This window comes from Lissotriton helveticus, chromosome 2_1, assembly GCF_964261635.1.
Source record: "Lissotriton helveticus chromosome 2_1, aLisHel1.1, whole genome shotgun sequence".
Lineage (NCBI taxonomy): Eukaryota > Metazoa > Chordata > Amphibia > Caudata > Salamandridae > Lissotriton > Lissotriton helveticus.
In genome coordinates, this window is record NC_136059.1 from 896,563,124 (window position 1) to 896,587,515 (window position 24,392).

General features: G+C 44.8%; 1 protein-coding gene across 1 annotated transcript; it reads left to right on the forward strand.

The window, feature by feature from the left end:
• Positions 1 to 905: 905 nt before the first annotated feature.
• NFIL3 (nuclear factor, interleukin 3 regulated) lies at positions 906 to 22,698 on the forward strand. Its single transcript, XM_078675621.1, has 2 exons — positions 906 to 1,133; positions 20,804 to 22,698. Exon 2 carries the CDS (start codon positions 21,000 to 21,002, stop codon positions 22,380 to 22,382), a length of 1,383 nt encoding a protein of 460 aa, XP_078531747.1. The 5' UTR covers positions 906 to 1,133; positions 20,804 to 20,999; the 3' UTR covers positions 22,383 to 22,698.
• The last annotated feature ends 1,694 nt before the right edge of the window (positions 22,699 to 24,392 follow it).

Sequence of the window (24,392 nt, forward strand, 5' to 3'; positions counted from 1 at the left end):
TGGCAAAGTGAGCAAGGGCCTCACGTCTGAGCATACCCTGCCAACTTATGGCGAACAAAGCGGTACAAAAGGGGGTGGTGATGGACGGAGCATCTGAACCAATCAAACACTCACACCCAGTCAACAAATCTGGGTTTAAGCCATCACCGTTCTTTAGCCCACTCTGCCACCCCAGTTCAGACATGGCCATATGCAAATCAGTCTGACCCTGTGTGATGTATTAATACCTCCAATATATGTACACCAATGTACAGGAACTTCGCATGATTACGCCTTAAATGCAACTACTTGAACATAAAAAAATAACGACTGGGAAAGGACGAAGGGATATTTGCTAAATCCGAAGTGCCAGTGCAGTAGCAGCGCGGTATGTCTGGGTTTGTTATTTTAAGTAATCCAGACTGGCAGCGTTAGGTTGTGAGGAAAGAATAGCGAAGTCAGCCAAATGTATGAAAAGCAGGCGGTTGTCCTAAACGCGCGGTGCCGCTGAGCAAGTGTTAGTTGTTTCCAAACAATAAAACCTGCTCTACTACACAATGTGTGCACAAGGTTCCTGCCCAATGGCCATCGCAGGTCCGGCTACGCTGGATCATTTTGTAACAGCAAACACTTTCGTAATAGCAAACAAAAGAGTCGAGCCCTTGTTACCCACTGCTCGCGGCTCCCTGCCGGGCTAATTACGTAAATACTCGCTCCGTCTCTATCTCCCCCCTCCAGTTATGCAATAGAGCGAGCACATCGCTCTCTACCTCGGTAACACACTGCCCAGACAGCAGAGCTCAAATCAAGCCCGGATCCGCCCCTCGGCCCCCTCCCGAGGTGGCGATTGGCGGGCGCCCCTCAACCCCTGCGCCTGATTGGCTTGGGGCTCCGGTGAGTCAGGACGCAGGCTGGCAGTTGTGCTCAGCTTTACGCTGAGAAGTATTGACCTACTAACACAGATCTGCACAGCAGCGCCTGGGAGGAGGGAAAGATACGCTGCTGGGGGGCTCCTGCCATTCCACAAAAATAGAAAAATAAACTGCTCCAATCCCAGCCTGTAGACAATCCTCCTGAGGAGAGAAAAGGAATGGACCAACGGCGAAAGGATGACCATAGAAGAGGCAGATGAGCGTGTGCTGCATATGACACAGGTAATACACAAATACTATGTGTTGTGCTAGGCATCAGCTCGGCATTCATGTTTTTCCGAACATTGTGTCATTGTGCTTGCTGTGTACTTGGCAGGAAATGGATGGCGTGGTGACCAGGGCCACCCTAGTGAATGCTGCTTGTTGTATAAGACTCATTTCGATGCATGAAAACAAATAATTTGGGGGGCACTGAGGATTGTTGATTGCGAAGCCCCGGACCGAGTCCCTTTGTTATAGAATATAATTTAGTCTGTTTTATCCTTAGGATAACCAAACCGCGTAGGGGTAAGCATGTGGGCGATAATGAATGAAATAGTACCGTTTCGGTGGAAACGTTGTTATGAATGAAACGGACCGGGTGTATCTTAGGAAACGTAAGGCAGACTTCAGAGGGGCTCTTTGACAAGCCGCAGCGTGGTTGTTGCATCCATTGTGTTGTTCTTCGGTTGGCCTCGGGTGGGAAGATGCCGGCTGCTTGTCTCATCCATTGCGTAACCTGTCCGCGGGTTGAGGGGGGCTGGTCGGGCTTGTGACACTGCTTGTGCAGTTACATAGCCATGCGGTGTTTCACTACCCGGCCGTTCTCCATTCATACATTCAACCTCTAGTCTAATCCTGGGGCGTAGTTTGTGAATTCGGATCTTAAAATGTAAACGCATCGTTTCCGTTTCCTAATGTCCTTATGTTTTATTTGGTTGATTTGGCAAAATAGGATCTGTGTCGTTGGCTTCGGGGGGACATTTCACTTTCCCGAGGTCATGCGACCTGCTAATGGGAGCTCGTGCATCTCTACCGTGTGTTCTGCTTAGCCATTGGTTTTGCAGGCGCACGGATGAGTTCCTGGAAATGTTGCATTATGTAACCACAGAATGTGCTGGCAGCCGGGCCGGAGGGGAGGAGGGAGGGATGGAAAGGAGGGGGGAGAGCCGGAGGTTGAGCAGGGAGGAGGGCGAGCCCATTACACTGTAACGAGGCTGCCACAAAGAACCCAGGGCTGCCTCCATAGCGGCCAAGCGCCAGTGGACCCGCGTCTTGCTCCCGTGTTCCTGCAGGGGTGTCTTTTGAAAGAAACTGTCCACGAGTTACGCTGCAGCGCCTGCTGTGCGCGCCGGATATCAGTTTTCATTCATTCTGCTATATTTAGCGCCGAGGTTCACATCTTTCGTCACACGTTGTGATTGTGAGAGGCCTTTTCTCGGTTGCTTGAGAACTCAAGATGTCTAATCATTAACAGCAGTCCGCTTCTGTCTGTGAAAGGCCCCTTGGCCGGCCTTTGCTATTTGTGGTCCTGGCTGACGCTGGCACACGTCAATGGGGAGCAGAAAGCAGCGAAGCGCCTGGCATTCATTACAGGACAAAGCCCTGGCGCTGCATGTGTAACAGGATCTGCGGCTCGCGTAAGATCTCCGTTTGTTTAACAGGCGGCAGTGCGTCCCCTCTCCAACCCCTCCCACTGGTATCTATAATTAGATGCCTTTAGTTAAGCGCCTTATTGATTCTCCTGGTGCTGTAAATTGATACCGCGTTTTCGGTGAAATCGCATTCGCCGAACCCCCGTCATCACCAAGAACAAGCCCACCTCTGTTCCAGGAAAGCGAGGCTTTCTCGTGTGGTTGCTCGCTTTGGGATCGGTCTGTGCCCCCATCTAGCCCCCAGGCCCGGGAAGGGCTTCTGTGAATAGAAATGGTTGCAGAGAGTAGTCAGAGAGGCCTTGCTCTATCCGATGAATATTTTGGCGACATGCATTGACAATTTTCTTCATGTCGCACCCTACCGTACCTAACCCTCCAGCGCCAATAGGTATTGGATATGGGGCGTGCGGGGGCTCCGTCCTTCAAGCAGCGTTTTCCTTTGTTTATGCGTGAGAAGAACCGCGTTTGTTCCCTAAAGCTGGTGATGGTGCCCACACACCCCGGCACTGGGAGATGAGCTTAGGGCGTAAAGCAAGCTCCTGCTTGGGATGGGGTGAAGGGCCACCTATCCGTGCCCCTCCATTAATGTCAAGGGCTGTAAAAAAAATCTATGCGATAGGGGCGACCTAGATCACAATCAGAATGGAGGGCATCATTTTCCGTCACGACGGGTGCGTAAGGCACCTTGGGCCCATGTGTTATCCGGGCTGAGTGACATAAGCTGCACATAATGAAGCAGCTCCCGCCCCATTCCTTCGCTGGCCTCGGTGCCTGTCGATGCCCCGAGGCCGCCGGCGCCCAGGGAGCGGGCCGCGCGCCCTGACTGATCCAGCCCCGGGCAGGGGCGGCGCGCGGCGCCGGGGATGCACCCTCAGTCACGTACTCGCCGCTGCGCTGCTCGCTGTTCATTAACTGAGCTGGGAGAAGGGGGCGGGGCCATTCTACAACCGGGAGGCTCTTACACACACACAGCACGCCGAGCCCGCCGCTCCTCTGACTGGAACAACACCCTCGAATGAAAGGATGTGCTCTGAGAGGCGAGCTGAGAAGAGGCAGCAAACGGGGCTCACCCTCCCGCCTCTCGTAAAGCATCAAGCTTCGTGTTACGTGTATAGCATCAGGCCGGTGCATGTCGCTTTCGCGCGTTTTGTCACTGCACCCATGATCTAGGTATTGTTGCATGGTTGCTGCTGCATAGATGCAATGATATAGGGACCATTACGTGCTCGGGGGACATGGCTTGTGTCAGGGAGCTATAAAATGGCCGAAACTTGAATTAATGTCATCTATTTGGCCCATAGCAAAGGGACCACATTCATTTAACCTGCTGTAACAATTATAACCGCTGACGGCATTCAAGGCCAAAGAACAAACAGCTCTGCCGCACACAATGAAGACATGATTGCCACATTTTCTATTTCTTGAAAGTCTGCTGCATCTGTTCCATTATTACGATATTTATGTTAAAATGAACTGTGGTTGTAGGGGTTATTTATAAAACGATGTAGTCTCAGAAAATATTTATGGAGACACCGACGGAAATTCGAGTTGACCATTTGGATTATTCCTATTAGGTCAAAGAGGTACAAACAAGGAGACTATGCTGGTTACAAAGATTCCAATACAACTAAATCCCATAGATACAGTAACCATTCCCAGAGACAACCAGGAACCATTTAGAATTTCTCCATGTTTTATTTCATAATTCCACAGACGCTGTTGACTACCCACTGTCAGTTGGAATTTCCCCCAGGCTACAATCTAACCTTTACACGTGACACGTCATTGGTGCTGCTCGCTTTGAACTCGCCCGTTTTTCTTTTAAAACAGCGTATTACCGTCTAGCCTCAACATATTGTAGAAGGAAACCTTTATTTTCCTAAACGATTTTCAACTTACTACGTACAACGAGTAATGTACGTCTTTCTTGTGTGATGTGTTCTTTGGTTCAATTTCTATGTACATTACTATTGTTATTTACGTTGTGTTATGCTATGACGTTATGCTGGCACGTCATTATGTTATGCTTCACAGTGTAATGGGCAGCACGCCAGGTGAAAGGCATTAGGTTTTTTGCGTATACATAGTGTCCACGCCTGGACTGCTTGATGCTTAGAAAGCGTTTGTGTATTTGAGGTCATTAATTCGCATCAACAATATACAGTTATGCAGAATATAAATTGTACCTTATTATTGATTTTTGCCATTTTGGACTGTTGTATCCAACGGTTCAGCGGGATGAGATGTCGGTACATTTTTAATAAGGATGCCCCCTTACTACCCGAATACCATTTCTCATTTGCATAAAACATGCACACGCTCCACTTTTCGGTAATGTGTACTCGCCATGCGTGAAGCTTCTTCACCTCTTATGATTATAAATAGGACATTCAAGCGGAGAGGCTCGTGGCCAATATATTTGGCCTAATGTGGCACCGTGGGGGCCAGTTCAGACAGGGACACGCAATTTTATCTCAATGGGAAGCTGATACTCCGGTATACAATGGGAGTGGCGCAGCCCGAGTATGCAGCTGTGAAAGCAGTGGGTATTTTTATCCACGCAAGCAGCGCCTTCGCCGACTCGCCTCAGTGAAACAGTGCCGCTTCAGTGGAAAAGAAAAATGTCGATGCAGTGCGCATTCATCAAAATATACAGAGCTGAAGTGTTTAGCCAACCTTCGCCTGTCATACTGAGAGCAGGGCGTCATCTGCTGCATTGGAGCAGTGCAGTATATCACAGGCGGGGCTTGTTAAATTATGCTAAACCAGTGTTATTAAAACACAGGAATTCTGGGAGCTCTACGAATAGAACTGAGTAGCAATGGGCTGTGATGACCAATTCAGGTCCCCAGCTGCAACATTTCCATGTTTGTCCTCTGTCCATCTATGTTTCAATGTGAGCCTTCTGCGTCAAAGGGTGGAATGTTCTACATCCATTATAGCCCTTCTAGCAGAGTATTGTTTGTTGGTATATGTCATCCCCATCATTATGCACATTATTCTGCGGCTATGTTCTGTGACTAGAGGAGTCAACATATAATTACAGCTATAGTCCTGGCCTGCAACTATAATGCTGCATTACATAATTGTTATTGAGTGCCTGGATACCCTCCAGGGTGAGTTGTGCGCTATAAAAATACACATTACATAACATTTATGCTTGTAATGTTACTTACAGCCCCAATGTCTTCAGGAGAATAAGTTATCAAACTGTTTTAAGAAGCTTTCACCGCCAAGAATGCAAGCTCCTTGGGTTGAGCATTCCTTTGAAAGAGAATAAAATCACTCTCAGTACAGCTGTGCTCAGCATTTAAAATTAAATCTCTTTTCTGAGTAACCGTAGACTTGCATTTTGTCAGGGCTACACCGCAAGGCCTAGTGCATGCCCGGCACGAGCCAGAGCATGCAGAGGCTCACAGCTGACGGGGCGAAGCCTCAGACTAGGTTTTAAACCAGCTTACCGCCTTTAAACTGAGTATGCAGCAATTGCTTTTCAAAATCTAAATGACCACTTAACGTCAGCTGCAGAATTATTTCAGCACTGAGAGCTATACTTAGGCACCACCCCTGGGAATGGGCTAGAAATAAACACGCCTGCCCCTGACGTTGTTAATAGAGGAAATGATGATAGCTCACTGTCGTCTTTATACTAGCCGTCACACAGTCACTCTAGAGCCGCGTGCACGCCATGATAAGAGACCATTTCTGGCTGGCTGGCAACAGAAGATAAAATAGGTTTCACTCCATAGCGACTCTACTAGTGACACTGGGGATCAGAAGGAGTCTGGGGAACTAGTTTAAACCTGATCCATGGCAGTGTTATTAATATTAGTAATAGTAGTAGTATTCGTATTCCATTATAGTACCACTCACAGATCTCGCTGTTTCAAAGCATTAGCTGAGCTGAGCTAGGTTGTACTTTAAGGTACTGAGCACAGTACTTATGTTTTTCCAGTGGTTTGCTTGAGGACACCGCTGGCACTCATTGCATTAAACCGTGACTTTTTGCAAACTTCAACTCTGTCCTGGTCTGCACATGCTTTTGGTCACAGAGCAGCATTAGAAAGCATTGAGACTTTTGTTAATTTCCACAGTTGTTCATAGAAAAAAAAGGAAGACAACCGATACAGTTATACATTTGATATTTGTTGTATTGGAAGCACTTCTTCTCTTTCTAATAACCGCAATGGGAATGAAAGAAGGACTGCAGTTCTCTCTCCTGGAAAGTGTGTGCGAATCTTTCCAGCGAGGCTGACTGTAGCAGAGACCAAGCATATAGCGATTAGAGGCAACTTGTAGCTACTAGTGGAGCTACAACTGCTGCTGGGACATAAGGAAAGCAAGGACTTCCTCCTCGGCCAACACATATTCTCTCTCAGCCTCCCAATAACATTTGAGGGGACTGACATTTTTATTATATATTAAGCACCGAATAAGAGAGTGACTACCATGACAAGTCATGCTGGAACAACTATGTATCGTGGGTCTTTGTGAATTCAGAATGCATCTTGCTGAATGTTTATTGGTGATATAGGATGTCAATGATTAAGGGGCCCGTAACTGAGAAATTTCATCCAATGCACACCATATTTTGCTTTGTGAAGTCATGAATGCTTAAGGCATTGCATGGAAGCTTTCACAAGGCCTACCTGGGAGCATATTTGGTAACGTGTTTTGCTCATGAGCTTGTTCTTTTATCTAGATGTTTTTATGGACCAATATAAAATTCTTGACATAAGTCCAATTCACTATTGGCCGCCAATGGGCTAATTCAAATCTGTAATCCACCCATTGATGTGTTTGTTGGCAGGTGTAAATAGAGTTGGCTATGTCTCTCCGCATCTCAGCTGGGTTGGGCCAACGCAATCCAAAATTGCTAACATAGGGGGTCATTACAATGACGGAAGGACCTCCACCGCCAGCCGTGAGGTGGCGAGCCTTCCGCCATCGGACCACAATTTCCCCCCACTACATTACGATGGCGGGGGGATCCAGACTGCGACCGTGGTGAATGCAAAGACCGCCTGCCACGGAACCGCTACAGGCAGGCAACGTCCGCCAAATTAGGATGCTTCATTCCCACCAGCGGTGGATGGCCGTTCAACCGCCATTCACAGGCTGGCGGGGATTGCATTTGGGGGCCCATTGCGGGCCCCCTTTTTGTTGGGGGGAGGTGGGTGTGCACTGGGAGGTACCTAGGGTACCCCTCTACATTTCCCTGCACCAGGTGGCAGGCACCGCGTGGTGCCTGCCACATCATGCAGGGAAATGCCAACAGTGCATTTTGGGCATTGTGGCAGGTGCTGCAGCCAGCAGCACCTGCTGCAATGTTAGAGATACATAATGTGACCGCCACGGTGGCTATCGCATCGTAATCTCATGTGCGGGACCGCCTCCTTAGAGGCGGCCGGTGCAAGTCCCACGATGATGGCGGTCGGACTTAGTTGGCTGAGGTTGGAGCACGTTTTGAGAGTTGATGCTGAGAGTACGGGGATTGAATGAGCATAGAATCAGAATTACCTTCTCACTGGGCTTGGCCTATTTGAGGTGCACTGACAGATAGAGTAACTAGGGTAGGACTGCTGTGGAAAACTGCACTAACGGGCAGTAACTATGACTCCATTAATTCAGTGAAAACCATAACAATAAATCAGCATTAATGTACACAGTATAAAAATACCTGTTACATCTATCACCGTATTGCCTGAAGTAAGAATATCTGTCACTGGTTTCCTTTTTATTAATGGCATGCTTGGCATCTTGGCACAAAAACCCTGTGGGGGTGTAGCATATGCTCAGTTTATGCAAACGAACACAGCAAAGACACTTTACTGTATACAGTGATGAATGTACGGGTCTAGCCAACTTCAGAGACTGATTTTGTGAAGTAATATCAGTTTTATTTCAATATATGTTTTGACTGAACTACACAAGGAACAAGGAACAACAAATGTGAAATTCTTTGATAAGCTCACGAGAACAGAAGGTGCGACCTCACATTCGCTGTTGCACAGAATTTGGCTCTGAGCCTGCAACTTCTTCCTCTGCACAGCGCTGTTAAGGACATTATCTTCTTAGATTGTTCACCCAATGCCTTCCTTTTTGAGTGCACTCACCTCTTCTGTCCCTTCTCCCCATGCCAAGAAAGAAACCATTACTTTCTTTTTCATTGCACCTAAATCCATCTAATATCCAATAGCCTTTCGTTCCTGCCCCATTCTCTTTCTTCCCTGGACCAAGCACCTGCCATTCATTCATAAACGGAACTAAAGATCACTGTCTGAATCTCCTTGACTTCCACCCCTGCTTTTCCACATGTTTATTATACCCAAAATCCAATTTGCCTCCCCTTTTAATCCAGAATAAAACATTTGCCCTCGTCAAGATGGAATAATTCAAGAACTTCACCCCAGTCTCCACCTCCTTGCGGGTCTTTTGAAAGTGCCTATGTTTGCAAAAAATCAATTCCACACAACCCTGATTTCCTCTCACATCCACCATCAAATTACTCAGCACATTCGTTACACACAGTCTCCTGTATATGTTTCTTTTTAGGACTCGCCTAGGCAATGCTTGCACTGTCTCTTCAAGACATGAGGTATTCAGAATAAGGATGTAACATGAAGCTCCGCTCACTTTTGGCACATCTTTTTAATTGGCTCCTGTCCTTTGTAAATGGTGGCTTTTCATTGGTCAATAGGCTAAGTATCCCCTTCTTAGTACCAACATTTCTCTTCTTGTAACCTCCTATGAGAACACCCTATGTGTTGTTACTGGGTAGGCTTTAATTACAGCCTCCGAGCACTATTTTCTTAAATAGCTTTGTCCTGCCGGCTGTTGCAGGAGGACATACTCCCCCTCAAGGCACTTTTAGAATTAATGTATTCAGCCATGGCTTGCCTAGGCAAGAATAATGGTGGCCCCACTTTTCCTTTGATATTTGGTGGCCAAACGCAATCCCATACCTTTCTTTTCCTGTTTATTTATGGTTTTTTATTACAATTGTGGAACCCATGCTCTATCTTAAACATCTTAAGCTAAAGCACGGGCGCTGCAATTGTTTTAAAAGGAAACAAACAGAAAAAAATTTGTTTTTTTTTCTGTTTGTTTACTTTTGAAGCAAACGCTGCACCTGCACTTTAGCTTAAGATGCTCAAAGCTAAAGTGCGGGTGCGGCTACTGTAACAAAAGTAAATAAATAGAAACTAAAAAAGCATGTGGATGCCATTTGTTTTCTATTTGCTTACTGTTGTTACAGTAGCAGCACATGCCATTTAGCATTCAACATCTGAAGCTTTAAAGCTTTAAGATTGCTTTAAAAGTAAAGAAATAGAAAAAAGCGTTTTCTTTACTTTTTTAGCTATAGCGGCACCCACACTTTAGCGTACGATGTTGAAAGCTAAAGTGCGGTTGCCGCAAACGTCTTGCATTTGCAAGCATTTGAGCTATTGGCATTGTAAACAGCAATGCCTCTTATTTATGTGTTTACAAAACCTGCAAGAGGTGTTTACGCACCACTTGTAGGTTTTGCAAACACATAAATAAAAGGCAGTATCATTTACAATGCCAATAGCTCAAACTCTCGCAAATGCAAGACTATTTGCATAGCAAATGCTTGTTTAGGTCTGGCATTACCCAAGACCTCTTTGTGAGCCCGAAACAGCACAGCAGCGGGACCGCCAGTGCACTTTCCTGCACAGGAAGAAATGCACCATGTTGTGCGTTTTTTTGTGTGCAGGAACTGGGGGTGCAGAAATACAGGGCTTACAAAATGTGCCTCTCTGCTTGCACCACCCTGAGTGTGGCAGTCTTCGGACCGCCAGACTCTTAATCTGGGCCTTAGATTCCAACCAGGCAGACCGAATGAAATATTGCCTTTCCAAAATATGCAAGCAAATATGATTAGATGTGAGTTTTCAATAAAGCTTAGAGAAATGCCACAGAAACGTGTAGCCTAGCTCTAGGCAAAGTTTATTTAACTTTCTGTGATAGGAAGTCCTGGAATTCTATGCCTAATTCAGAGGAAGTCAATCCAGTTGATTGAGATTCAAAATACCTTCGTGGCTACCTCGCAACTGAAAGAAGCAGCTCTTTGAGACCTGTCTAGGGAAGAGTGCCCTATCTAATACACTCTCAGTCAGAGGGAATGGAGGGAGGGACTGAGTGAGAAAACAACTGTGGAACAAACCTAGATGGCAAGTAATAAGGAATGCTGTGTGCTGTGACGCAGGACATTATTCATCAAGTACAGTTCAAACTATGGAAGTCTGTGACTTCATGCTTTATATTTTTGAAGGTTTTTGGGTTTGTCCTGGATCTACAAACATCCAGCCAGAGCACTGAGTGCGCTGAGCAAGGATCCCTATTTGTGCTCTGCTCCAGATGACAGAAGGAACACGGTGTCCTAATGTTCAGGGAAGGGCTCACGATCAAAGTATTAGAAACAAAGTTCACCGAGGCCAGAAAGAATACAGCTGGAATTATGTTTTTCCCCCAAAATAATATTAAATGCTATATATCTCTCTCTGAATTTAGCACAGCCTGTCGATGATGACGCTACAACCATACCATCAGAATCTGGCTGGGACACAAAATAGGCCCAGGCACCAACTTACAATTAGCCCCATTAGTGACTCAGCTAGAAAAAAAAAGAGTCTCACGTTTTCAAATAGGGATAGTTATAATCTTATACAGACGTGCTGTATAGGTTTTTTGCACGGTATGGAAGACTGCATGCATTTGTGCTTGCTGCAGACAATGTTGGTGGTAATATCAGGAAAATCAGAAGTAAAAACGCCCAGCAGGTCATAAAACAGACCCAAAACCATCCAAAAACGTCCCTAGCGCTGACCTTCTGTCAAACCAGCCCTTCTGGAACTGCCCTATTGCCCTTAGGGCAGTCCGACCCTGCATACCATCAGGGTCATGTTCTGGGAATCACAAAATATTTCAACCTCTGCCTAGCTGCTAGAAATGAAGTTGTGAGCTTTTTAATCCAGATGCGTTTCTGACAGAAAGCAACCAACAGGGAAAGACTGCTGAGAAAGATCACTTTCGTTTCTAACAGCAAAGTTGTCTCTGTCTGAACTGATGCGATCATATCAACGAGAAGCGTGACTTTAAGAAAGTGACAAGAACTCAGCGTCAAGCGCCCCTTAAACTACACAGCACGTCGACCTTATTTCACCACTGACCCGTCTCACAGAGAAGGGCACTTCCACAAGCTTTAGCAGGTGAATGGCCTGGCAGGCGCATCTCCTTTCACTCAGAAATTGTCCAATATCTTATTTTGCGAAATCCTTGCAATAGTCTTCTCACCACAGGACAAATAGAAAAGGCATCAGTGAATGTCTGTCACACTGAGGAGGAAAAGACAACGTAGTTCTTCCTACCTCCCTGAAATTTGGCACGGTTAGGGGACAGACACATTTCTACAACATTTTCTCCGGGCAAAAACGAAGGCTGATGTGTTTTCAACTGTTTTTGTATCTTGTTTTATATGAATTTGTACTTGTAAAGTGCACTTATACCCCAACCGGGGTTTCCTGGCGCTGTACGCATACTGCTGTGGAATTCTTCCTGGCTTTTCCCTGTGAAATGTCCACTCCTTGGCACCCCCAAGCCAGGCATCCCAGCGCTGTTGGGGCCGTTGTGGAGATTAAGCAAGCTATTGACCAGAGTTGCAGAGTGGGACCCATGATTAGAATAGGCACCGAGGCGAGAATGATCAGGTCCGAGGAAATTGAGCCCAAGACCCACCAAGGCAGGAATTGAATCCTGGTCCCGGGCCAGACCTCTGCATCAGGGTCTGCTGCTCTAACCATTGAGCCACACTTCTCCACTAGGAATGGAACAAACAGACTGTGTTCCAGCTGTTTATTGTACATTATTGCAAACTGCCGGAGAATGTGTGTCGCTGAGTGGCACGCACATGCTTGTGTCTTGATTACATTTCGTACACTCACAGCTTCTGCTTGAAATTAGTGTTGATCAATGAAATTAAGCAGGTGAGAGATAGTGCTTGCTGTGAAGTTGAGCCCAAAGATCACTGATTTTCTGTCTCATATTACTGTGGATGGTTTGCCTCCTGTTTCTTTGCTCGTCATATCATTTAAGTTACTTGATATTCAATGCACTAATAATTTGGGGAATTCTAATAAGCCATTTGGAATAGGCTCCGCCCCCTTTCCCTCTGATGACAGGGATGGGGTCTATTCTGTTGGGCCTGAGCTAGTGAAGGAGGTGTGCTGCTTTAGGGCTTCTCCAATTTCACAGTGATTTATAAGACTGTAGTGTGCAGGTAAGTTCATGTGTCTGTTTGCATGTCCACTGTGCGCACGTTTGCACGGTTCCTAAGTGCGCCTAGTTACAGATCCGTCACGCTTCTATTAATTCAGGGCTTCGTAGGCCTTGGCGTGTTTTATTCTAATACTTTATGACACTCGAGGTGGATAAAGTACACGGATATTATAATTCCCCATTGAATGAAGGCTCTTCAAGGCCATTCATTACGTCGAGGATAATGGATGCATTACTGCGGATAATGGGTTTCTCATTAAGTGATTCGACCAGCCTTGCCTACCAACGTCATCGGAATCGCACGCTTCAGCGCCGAAGGTCTTGTTTACAGAAATGCTGCAATACACAGATTTTTTTGCGGAAGAAGGGTTACCAGTAGCTAGTGTGTGCTGTGCTTCAAGGTTCTCACTTATTGGACAATGAAAACTATCGAACTGGGAGATGACTGGTCTTGGAGACAGGCACTGAAACAGTAAAACGTTATTACTTAAAACCTAATAGCACATTTCTTTCGAATATGAGTGTTTGTTGAACCCACAGTCTGTCAGCAGCAATATACAGTAAAATCAGTGCTCTGGTTTTTGTCCTGATGCCTAAATATGGCCTTGAAGGGGCATATCATCTAACATACTGCTATTGTGCCCAGGTTATGTGTCACTATACACAAATGCATGGTGGTTCTTGCATCGGTGCAGTTTTTGTTCTCTACTACCCATGACAGCGAGAAGCTGAGAGGCAATTTGTTTCAAGTTCATATGCTGCTCTTTTACATTTTGCCTTTGGCTTCCCTAGCCCTTAAGGGGAGATCAAGACAGCCCTATAGGCCCCCAATAGGCGACCATTTAGGAGGCACAATTGCACATTCTTTCAGTGTGGCTCCAGCCACACTGTGTGTTCACCAATGGCCAACCACAGGGGCGGCGACAAAGCTCCCCATCACCTTATGCCTATCCAAAGGTCCCTCCAGGTATGCTAAATTGTAACCAATGGATGAGTGCTCCATAACCAGTACTCCCTCCTCTCACCCGGGGCGTGTATGTGTGTGTTGTTGCTTCTGTAAAGAGACCATGTTGACAAGAAAAGTAGGTTCCACTTTCTGACTCATATCAGCTGCAACAGCAAGCGCGAACGTGTTATGACAGAAATGGCCTAGTCGCCCCCATTCTTTCTGTTTATACCCAATGCTGGCTCCTGGAAGGCACATGACACAGATTGATGTTTGCACATGTATCAGCATCACTGTAAGGCTGATCTAGGTCATCATCAAATTAAAAACGGAATCAATGTTCTTAAAGAGTCCAAATGAAAAATATATTTAAATTCTTTGTGTCACATTGTGTAATTTAAATTCGGTTAATTTTCTGCACATGTTTCTGCGTTATGTTGATTACACTGATGCTGGAGCGATTTTCACTTTTGATCAGATGAACTGGCGAAAAAGACATTATGTGCACGTCAAATCCATTTTATCCAGTTTTAATTGTATTAATACACTCACAAAATCATCAAAAGACACCACGCCTTTGAAGACTCAATAATACATTAAAAAAAAGCCCTTGCTCGTCATTTAATGAAGTATGTCAAATGTTCTAACACTCTTGTAAAAAGTAATGTGAAAACATGCATGGTGCAAACTTCGTTAAAAAAAACCAGTTTGCAAAAAATGAAACTCTTATGTTCACAAAAAACATCCTTGAACTTCAAAGGCTTTTTCCTTTTTACAGATATTTGTTGTTGATAGAGCTACTTGACCAGTTATTGATTGGTGTTTAGTGTGCCAGTAAGTTTCCAGGAGAACAGCTTGGGCTGCTGAGGACATTGTCATAATTACTGCTAAGAACCCTTACTTACCATGTTGAAACCAATTTAAGGACAGCGTCATCTTCCGAGCCGAAAGATCCATTGGTCCTAGCAACTGAAATCTGCACAGTATAAAGACATTAATTGGTAACTGTTGTCGGAGGGAATTTATAAAACGAATTTCTTGTAAAAAATACTTTATCAGCTAATAGTTATTAAATATAGGAATACTGGCATGGGTTATAAGTGAATATTTTTGCTAGAATGACGATGTTTGGCACACCAGCACATTTTTTTGTTGTTGGTGCAGTTTTATATAGCACGAACTCGACCCGGAAGGTATTAGAGTGCTTTACATGAGCACCAACCTTACACAAGGACACCTTCATTTTTGATAGGCACGGGTATATTAAGTGATTCGCCCAGAATCACAGGAAGCTGGAGCCTCCCACCTGACTCAAACCTGGTTCCCCAGTTCCAAAGCTGGCAGCTCTAGCTGTTATGCCGCATCCTCTCCCAATAAGTCATTGGCTGACCTAATTAAAAACTTCCCACAGACAGATCCATCTCGTCTATCAAGGCAACTGTAAAACAAACAATTCTAGCAAAAATTTGAAAGATGATAAACAATCAGCCCATCTAAACCTATGTGCTTTAAAAAGGACAGCACAGAACACTGCATGTCTTATATTTCTTCCAGAGTCTGATCACATGATGTGGAAGAGCTGTATATGTCAACGGATTTTCTGATCGAAACAATTCTAAACAGAGAAGAAATGCTCTTCTTCTGTGTTCATTGTGCCAAGTATGTGTAAAGACATATCTTCACATTTCTCTTTACAATACACCGCTTAATCCAGTTGGCCATTGATTTGCCCATTGATGAATTTATATAACTATGCAGTTGTGATTGTAGTGCATTCAGGAGATACCTTGTAGGCATACATGCAGATACAGATGGGAAACCAGTCTCTACTCGAAAGCTGATTATCAAAAATCAACTGTACACTAACCCCCCCCCCAACATAACATGCCTGTGTTTCCATTTCAGAGTGAAATTTTCAGTGATTTTGGATGTTTTATGGAATGCAGAGTATTCAAATTCCAAAATGTAATTACTTTATCAACATTGGTCTTCACTGAAATGTTTAAAATTCCTATGCTTCATTTTATTTTAAAAACGTGTTCCTAACATTAATACGTTCACCTTTGTAAAAGAAAATGCTTTGGGATGCAAACACACATACCTGTGTATGCTGAGTAAATGATAATATGCTTTAATAAAGAAACTTGTGAATGTGAAATTTGAAGAAACTTGCTATTTTAGGATTTCTCAAATTGGCGGAAAGTTATTTTATAAAAACGGATTTCTGGCAGCAATGAAACATATAACAGAAACGTCCTGGTAATCATGTGGCTCCTTCTCTAAAAGGCTTATTTTTAAAGGTTTGGTTCATATCCTATTTCTCATTGTCAACAAATCCAGTATTTTTGGTATCTCCAAACTCCATCGGTATGTTACTATTTAGCAGTGGTTAAATTCATGTTTTTGTGAAGTAAGGTTTTTCATTTCCAGAAGGCTACAAGGTGTTTTACTTCTGAGTAGAGTAGTTTACTGTTGTTAGTTTTAAAGCAACGTTCTGCTCCCCAAAAAGTATGTAATTGGTTAATTTTTATTGGTTGCGTTTTTGAAGTTTGTATTTGTGTATCTTATTTGGGATATGTAATGCCTTTTACCTGTTTTCATGGGTATTGGCTTGGGTTTTTGAAAAGCTGTATTTATGAATAATACTTGAGTACTCTCATTTTGAAGTGCACAAATGGTGCATCTGTTAATTGTTGCCTTTTTTGCTTGGATGTGTTAACATATAGTAAAGAGTTTCTTGGCAGAATTCTGGTTTTAAAGTGCATTTCATAAAGGTGAATTTCTGATTTATGAATTATACATTTAGGTTCTTCATTACCATATTCTAGTCACCAAACAATGAGGGTGTGTGCATATATTGTTGGAAGCTTTATGCATTTTAAGGGCGTGTACAGGAATTGTGGCTTCCTATTTGCTATTTTGTATTTGTCCGTTAATGCAGTTGAGCCCTGACCTTCTCGTCAGAATAACTCATCAATCAATCTGTCAGGTCTCAAGGCAATGCGGAGGGGGAGGGTCGGCAGATGGTACGTCAAAGGTGCTGTGGTTCAGTCGAAGAGCCAGGTCTGGACCTTTAAATTGGGGTGCTCCATGTTGGTCGATAGGTCGTCCGTGTTGGCGGTGAGGCGGAGTGTGCTTTTGTGTACGTTGGCGATGCCTCCCCCAGTTTGTTGATGCAGTCCTTGTGAATGATCTTGTAGCTGTCCGAGAGGGGGTGGCAATGTCTGGGGCGCAGGTTGGGTTCATCCTGGTTTCAGTGAGGAAGGCGATGTGAGGGTTGACGGAGTTGATCGGGTCCCAGATCTCCACAGCGTGTTTGTGGCAGGAACATGTGTTGAGCAGGATGCCGTTGAGGCGGATGGGTCAGTTGTTTGTCGGTCGTGCGATGGGTGGGGCTGGTGTGCTGTTTTAGGCCAAGGTGCAGCTGCAGTTTCGGGAGGAAAAAGGGGCTTTGGGTGTCCTTCAGGGATGCCTGGTGACAGTTGGTTTGGTGTACGGCATTGAGGGTGGGGAAGGTGTTGGTGTCGTAGCAGTGGATGGTTAGAGAACCAGGGTCTGGGGGGTGGGGTGCGGTCCAGGCGCGGACAGGCTCAGTCAGGCTTGCCTTTGGCGTACCTTCAGCGTGGCATCACAGCGGCCACCATAAGTAGTGTGAGGGGGAGGGCTGGACAGCTAGGTGGCGGGGAAGTGGCGCTGGAGTGGGGCAGGGCCACGGGGGACGAGCAGCGGCAAGGACAGAGAGGGGAGGCTGAAAAGTGGAATAGAGGCAAGAGAGAAGAAATAGAGAAAAAGCACAGAAAAAAGGAAGAAAAAGAGGTCAGAAGGAAAGGGCAGAGCAGAGAAACTCCCCGCTGGACCACCAGGGTGAGACGCAGGCAGGTGCCTGCGGGTGGAGGAAAGGGATGCATGTGTTGCGTCAGAGTTAGGAACAATACGTCTAAAGTTTACATAGTTATGTAATGCCAAGGGTAGCAATAAATTGTGTGACCAAGGATACATTCCAATCAAAATAAGATTTGTTATTTATTTTCGATAATATGCAAAAAAACAGTTCCAGTGCTCACATAAAAAAGTGACAACAAGCGTGATGTGATAAGTGGGGGTGACTTTAAAATATATATATTGCATTGACAACACATAAATGAACTTTAGACTTAATGTTCCTAACTCTGACGCAACCCGTGCGTCCCTTTTTGGACCTTTTTCTGGCCACATAGGAACCATTGTTTCCAAAAATATTACTTCACCCCAGGTTCTAATATTGGGGTACCCTTATATTACGTACTACTTGCAGGTGGAGGAAGGCCTCGAACTCAGACCAGCAAGGGTTAGGTGCAGCAGCTTCCAGGCAGAGCTGTGCGGAACGGGAAGCAGTTCACTGGCAAGGTTATGCAGTACATCCATGATTAGGATAACAATTCGTTGTATTTTTTTGTTTTTTTAAATCTCAAACTGTTTTTCTGAATCAGGCTTCTAGGTCCTCCTCTTGTGGCAACTAATATGCCTCCTTTTGGTTTATTGGTTTTTATATTTATTTTTATATGACCACAGTAGTGTCACATGTAGGAATGACCATATTTTTACAGATGGTCTAGAATTAAATCAAGGTTTTAAATCAACTTTGTGGTTTATACAAATCCACAAATTGATTTTGCCACACTAATTAGCCCACCGGTGAATTCCCCATATAAGGTTCATCAGTAAGACAAACTTCCATTTAGACTGGAGTACCACAAGAAGCACATTGCCAGTGAATTGTCCATGCTTTTTGGCTTAGAAAGCAAACCCACAGTACAGTAGTGCAGTGTCAGTCAGCACAGGGGATACACCCTCACTGAGACCCATTTAATTCTGTTTCATCCTGCGCAGGAGAGCCAGTCACCAGTGCCAATCCCACGTCCCTGCCCATGCTGTGAGACAGGCGTAGGTGGGGTTGCTACCAGGACTTGGCTGCCCGTCTGACTCCTCATGCACATTACCCCAGGCTCCCTGCTGCCCCACTGAATTCTCTGACGTGTGTTGTCCACTGATAAATTCTCCACAGTGAATTGACTGAAAATCAAATGAACTGCTTGTCGTGTTGAAAAATGATTCACCCACCTATTTTTTAAGTTCACGGCTGTGTCAGTTTCTGCACCCACCTCTCGTTCGTCACTCAAGTAACATGCACGATCACCTCATTATGTCATCTGCAAGCTTAACTTTTTGTGTCCATTTTTCCCTCCTGCCTCACCACACATTCATGTATCTGCCCTAGGCCTGTTCTCACACTACACTACACTATTCCCACTACTTTCTCATTATTGCCTCCTCACTCATAAGCTCTCAAAGTCATAGTTTTCCCCTTAAACTGCAAGGGGGCTTCCAAGGAGCCTCCAGTCTGTAAACACACACTCATCCTTCTATCCCCAGCCATCTCCCACCGGCACTACCCTTCCAATCGCATCTAACCTCTTCGTAAACCACAAACAGGCGCGTCCAACCCTGTCGGCACAGCGTTTCCACCTGTTTGTGAAGTGTGCCCTTCCTCCTCCTCTCATCACCCCTGAGTCATGTATACAGAATTACTTTAAGGCTTTTGGCCACAGTAACACTGCCCAGGTGTTCGCATCTTCCTGTACAACCCTGAGTGTATGACAAACGCATAAATGCATAAACCCGAAAACTTCAATTCTGCTCCGGGAGGCGGGAGAGTTGTTGTGCTTTGTGTGACTGACAGGTTTATACTGCTGAGGGCCTTAGACGCGCCAAAGTGTGGGCAGGTGTTTCCTTACCTTGGGATTCCTACATTCTTGAGACTTTGCGGTTTTGTGGGCCTGGCTCATTCGATGACAAACTCATGCAAAATGAATGTGTGCATGGTTCGGGCAGCATGGGGTGCCAGGCAATCAGCTGGCTGACTATCGACCCTGGTTTTATGCCACTGCAACACCCAGAGGGGGTGGAAACAATTAAAAACACGGGTAAAGCAATTAGAGCAGTTTTGAGAGAAATGCCATAGAATTGACAGGATGTAGTTGTCCTCTGGGAGTGCAAGTGTGATATCACATTACTAGCCAAGGAAGTGTCTGCTGCTCGCCCACGCGGCAGTTGTGGGCACAGGCTGAAAGGAGGAGTGCATTCTTCCAGTGAGTAAGCGAGTCTGTGAGTCCTCAGTACACAGTGCATGCTTTCGGTGCATTAGCCACATACAACATGACATGTGGGCGTTCACTGAAAGAAGTAATGGATTCCGAACAGTTGTACTGTGAAGTGAAAGGTTTTCCTTTCCTATTCCAAGACAAGATTTTGCTTAGTAAGAAAAATTCATCAAGACATACGAGTTCTTACCCTCACACTATTCATGCCTCAGAGAATTATAATTTTATTGGAAATTAACAACAACATTAAAGGCACCAGATCACTCAGTGATAACCTGGTGGTTACATTTGGAGTCTCAATAATTTAGGATTGATGTCAAAGAAACTGTCAGATCACTATTGTAAATGGGTTATGCGTTCGGTATACTGTTGTTCCTCATTCATGTAGCTTGGCCTTCTTATGTTGACAGACAATCGGTTTTGACGTTTGCATAAACCTAAACAAGCAACTGGAAATCTCTGAGAGAATGTGTTTACCCTAAAATGCTTCCAAATGCCATCTATTGTGTAAGCAGCAGAGATTTCTAGGAAAGGCATCAATAAGCAAACGTAGCTGCCCTAGGATGCATATTGTTTTATTCCTTTGATTGGTACTCTAAATCCCTGTTTTTGCCCTTTTCTTTCCATCTATGGAAGCCAGTGTGAGCCCTGTCTATAATGAGGTGCAACTCAAAACTGCAAAAAGCTTACCTGAATTGTACTGACTTAAAAATACAATTCAGTAAAGCCATGCTACATATTTCTAATCATTCTCATGCACGCTTCTTCTGCAGAAAGCATAGCAATTATGTATAAAATACCAGAATGTTACATTTTCTGTGATGTTATCCAAACATTATCTAATAAGTGTTATTGTGTGATTTCTTTCTGCAGGTGGCTTAGAAATTCCTCCTTTTAAGAAAGTGGAAAGAACATGGGAACGGAGACTTCCCAGACATTTGAGGACACGGCACAAACAGACCTCCGGATATAAATACATAGAGAGCTGTCAATTGGGTATGTTGCACAATTCCCAGGAAACTTGTTTACCCTTTCAAGAGCCTTCAAAGTCCTGTTCAGAATAATTTTGATGCAGCTGAAGAAAATGCAGACCATTAAACAAGAAAAAATTCATGCAGAAGGCGGGAGTAACCTGGACAACATGATGACCCTTAACTCTTCCTTATCGGACATGTCTGAAGCGTATGCTTCAAATGATGATATGTTATTCGATGAAGGAAGCCATGGGAAGAACAAGTCGTCATCATGCCGCCGGAAACGGGAATTTATTCCAGATGAAAAGAAAGATGCCATGTATTGGGAAAAACGGCGCAAGAACAACGAGGCTGCCAAGCGATCTCGCGAGAAGCGGCGCCTCAATGACTTGGTTTTAGAGAACAAGCTCATGGCACTGGGGGAGGAAAACACTGGCTTAAAGACAGAGCTGTTAGCACTAAAACTCAAGTTTGGTTTAATTAGTGCTGCCGCCTACGCCCAGGAAATCCAGAAACTCAGTAATATAGCCACAGTGTATTTTCAGGACCACCCACTGGACAAACCTACTGCAAGCTCATTTGTGATGGAGCATGAACATTCATTGATGGCCAGCAGCTGTATCTCTGTCATTAAGCACTCTCCGTTGAGCTCAGTTTCGGACATATCAGATTCCTCAATAGCAGAGCAGTGTCAGGAGATGCCGCCTCAGAAGCCCCGCCGAATTCCTGAAACCTCGTTTCCAATGATAAAACAGGAGCCAATGGAACTGGAGACCTATGCCACAAAGTCAGAGGATGAACATGTCTCTTATCCTGGATCCATGTATCAGACCTACATGGGAAGTGCATACACTGGGTACTCTCACTCACCCCCCTTGCTGCAGATAAGCTGCTCTTCCAGCAACTCCCCAAGGACATCAGAAGCTGATGACGGTATAGTAGGAAAGTCATCAGACGGGGAGGATGAGCAGCAGGTTCCCAAAGGTCCCATTCATTCCCCAGTGGAATACAAAGCCCACACTACAGTAATAAAGGTCCCAGAGGCGCACTGTTCTGCACTGCCCCACAAACTCAGAATTAAGGTCAAAGCCATGCAGGTAAAAACAGAAGCGCATGATGTCGAGTATGAAGCTGCGCAGAAGTCGTTGTTGCCCATTGACATGTCATCAAAGAGACATTGCCAGCTGTTAAAGCAAGAAGCACAAACTCTACCAGATCGTCCACTGACCTCTCTGTCTGTGCAGGTGACCAAAATCCAAGACTGGTCTCTCAAACCAGGTCACTGGCATCCGAAGGAACATAATAAAATTGAGAGCAGAAGCAAAGCTGGAGTTCTGCACAAAGCGGACACTGTCTACAAACCCCCAGATTTGGAAAGTTTGTATTTGAAACAAGGTATAGCAAACCTATCAGCAGAGGTTGCTTCCCTCAAGAGACTTATTGCCACACAAGACATATCAAGTTCAGATTCAATCTAAAATACTACTGAAAACAAAAAAAAACATGTAAACATATTGTCTAATGGATGTGTTTGCCTGTGTAGACCATTGTTTTGTACAGTGCTGAATTTTCACTGGACTTGTGCTGTCATTTCACTGTAATGTTAACAATGACTAGTTGCTGGTGTCTTTTTCATGCACAAGTTGCCACTCTATGACGCCAAGATTGTGTTATGATCACTATGCCTAGCAACCAGTTCAATAGGGTGTGCTGGGCTGTGACATGAAACATTATTTTTTGCTGTTATGTTGTAAATGTGCAAGTTAATAATTGTAATAAAGTATTATCAACAAACGTGGAACCTCTTGCTCCTAGTAAATCTCAATAGCCAAAAGGTAAGATTGAATTGCCACCAGGTTTTATTAAGTGGTAGATTGTGTAAAGTTGTGAGGTTGTACAATTTGGTACATCATTATTTTATAGTAATTTTCATAAAGATCATAACTGAGGGGCTGTGTTCAGAGGAACATAGTTGGTACCTGCTCATTCGCTCGTGTTTGACCATAGCAGTGGACAAAAAAACTCCATTTGGGCTCAACATTTTTTTTGTTTACATACCATTATTTGGGATTTTGTTCTGCATGTTTTTAATACCTATTCTGTATTTTTGATGAAACCATCCACCCCATCCAAACAACCACAAAATTCAATCCGTATATCTGTTTAGGATTGCAGTCTATACATCCTTCCTTCTGTCAGTCCATCCATACATCTGCCTTCTTTTCGACATACATCTAGTAAGCCACCCAATCACCCACTCAACAATATTATGATACAATTAAAAAAAAACGTTTTATTAAAGTTTTAGAGCAAAACACAGCGACTCTAAAGCATACAGCAATCAAATACAAACCCTTGCCCGCAGGCTAAGCGGAAGGACAGATCTGTTAGATCCAGAATACATAGCAGATGATAACAAGGGCACAGTGAGTAGGCACATGAATGGTTACTTTCATAGCAGTAAGAAGATCCACCCTGGACTGAGGGGGTAAAAGAGCCCATAATAGAAGCACTACAGACAACAATCGTAATGATGTATGTTCAGATCCATCACGCGCACATCCGTTCCACAACTTGGCAATCATCACTCACACCTGGGACAGGGTGGACCCGGAGGATCGGTTAAAAAGGAGAGCCTCTACCCAGAGCCTGCCGGAGTCATTGTCGATCTGCCACCCTCTGAGTCCGACAAAAAATCGTCAGAAGCAGTAGCAGTCAAACCACCTGGTCTCCACAGTCCACATGCGGCACGGGCAACAAAAGAGCACCCCAACCGGACATTATTGGCCCCCTTCTAATCCCCTTAACTTCCTCTAGGCTGTTCGTCTCCCTCTCACAATCCACCCATCTCATCAGTTCAAGCCCCCAAAGATAAGCATTAGGGCCTTGAGGAGACTTCCAATTAATGGTCAATTGCCAGCGGGCAAGAACTAGGGCTAAATCAGTAACCTTCCTGGCCACCGAACATTCATGAAGGCCCAGCAAGCACAACATGGGGCTAACAGGGAAGTCTTTGTCTATGGCCCCTCTACTCGTAAAACCATGGCCCAGTAAGGAAGCAAAAGCAGGCAAGGCAAACCATGTGGTAAAAATCTGCATCGGTAGCCAGGCCATGAGGGATCGCTGAAGGTACAGTCGGAAACATGGCATAGATATGGTGCGGTGCTAAGTAGGCCCAATCCAGATAGAAGAACTGAATAGTTTGAACTGAGCTTTCCTGGACACCCAGAAACTAGTTTCCAGTATTCTCCTACAGAGGAATCGGAAAGAGGTGTTTCGAAGTCCGTCTCCCATAAGGCCACGAGCAGCCGCCTTGTCCCCTCCAGTAAAGTCCTATCAAACAATGTGACGACCTTCACTCGGCCTGTTATAAGGAAGTCATTATTATGATATGTTAAGTGCATTCATATTGTGCATTCCTACAACATGTATGGTCCAAAGGCACTTTTAGTATCTTTGCAACCTTAACATTTGCAATTTGCGTTTTT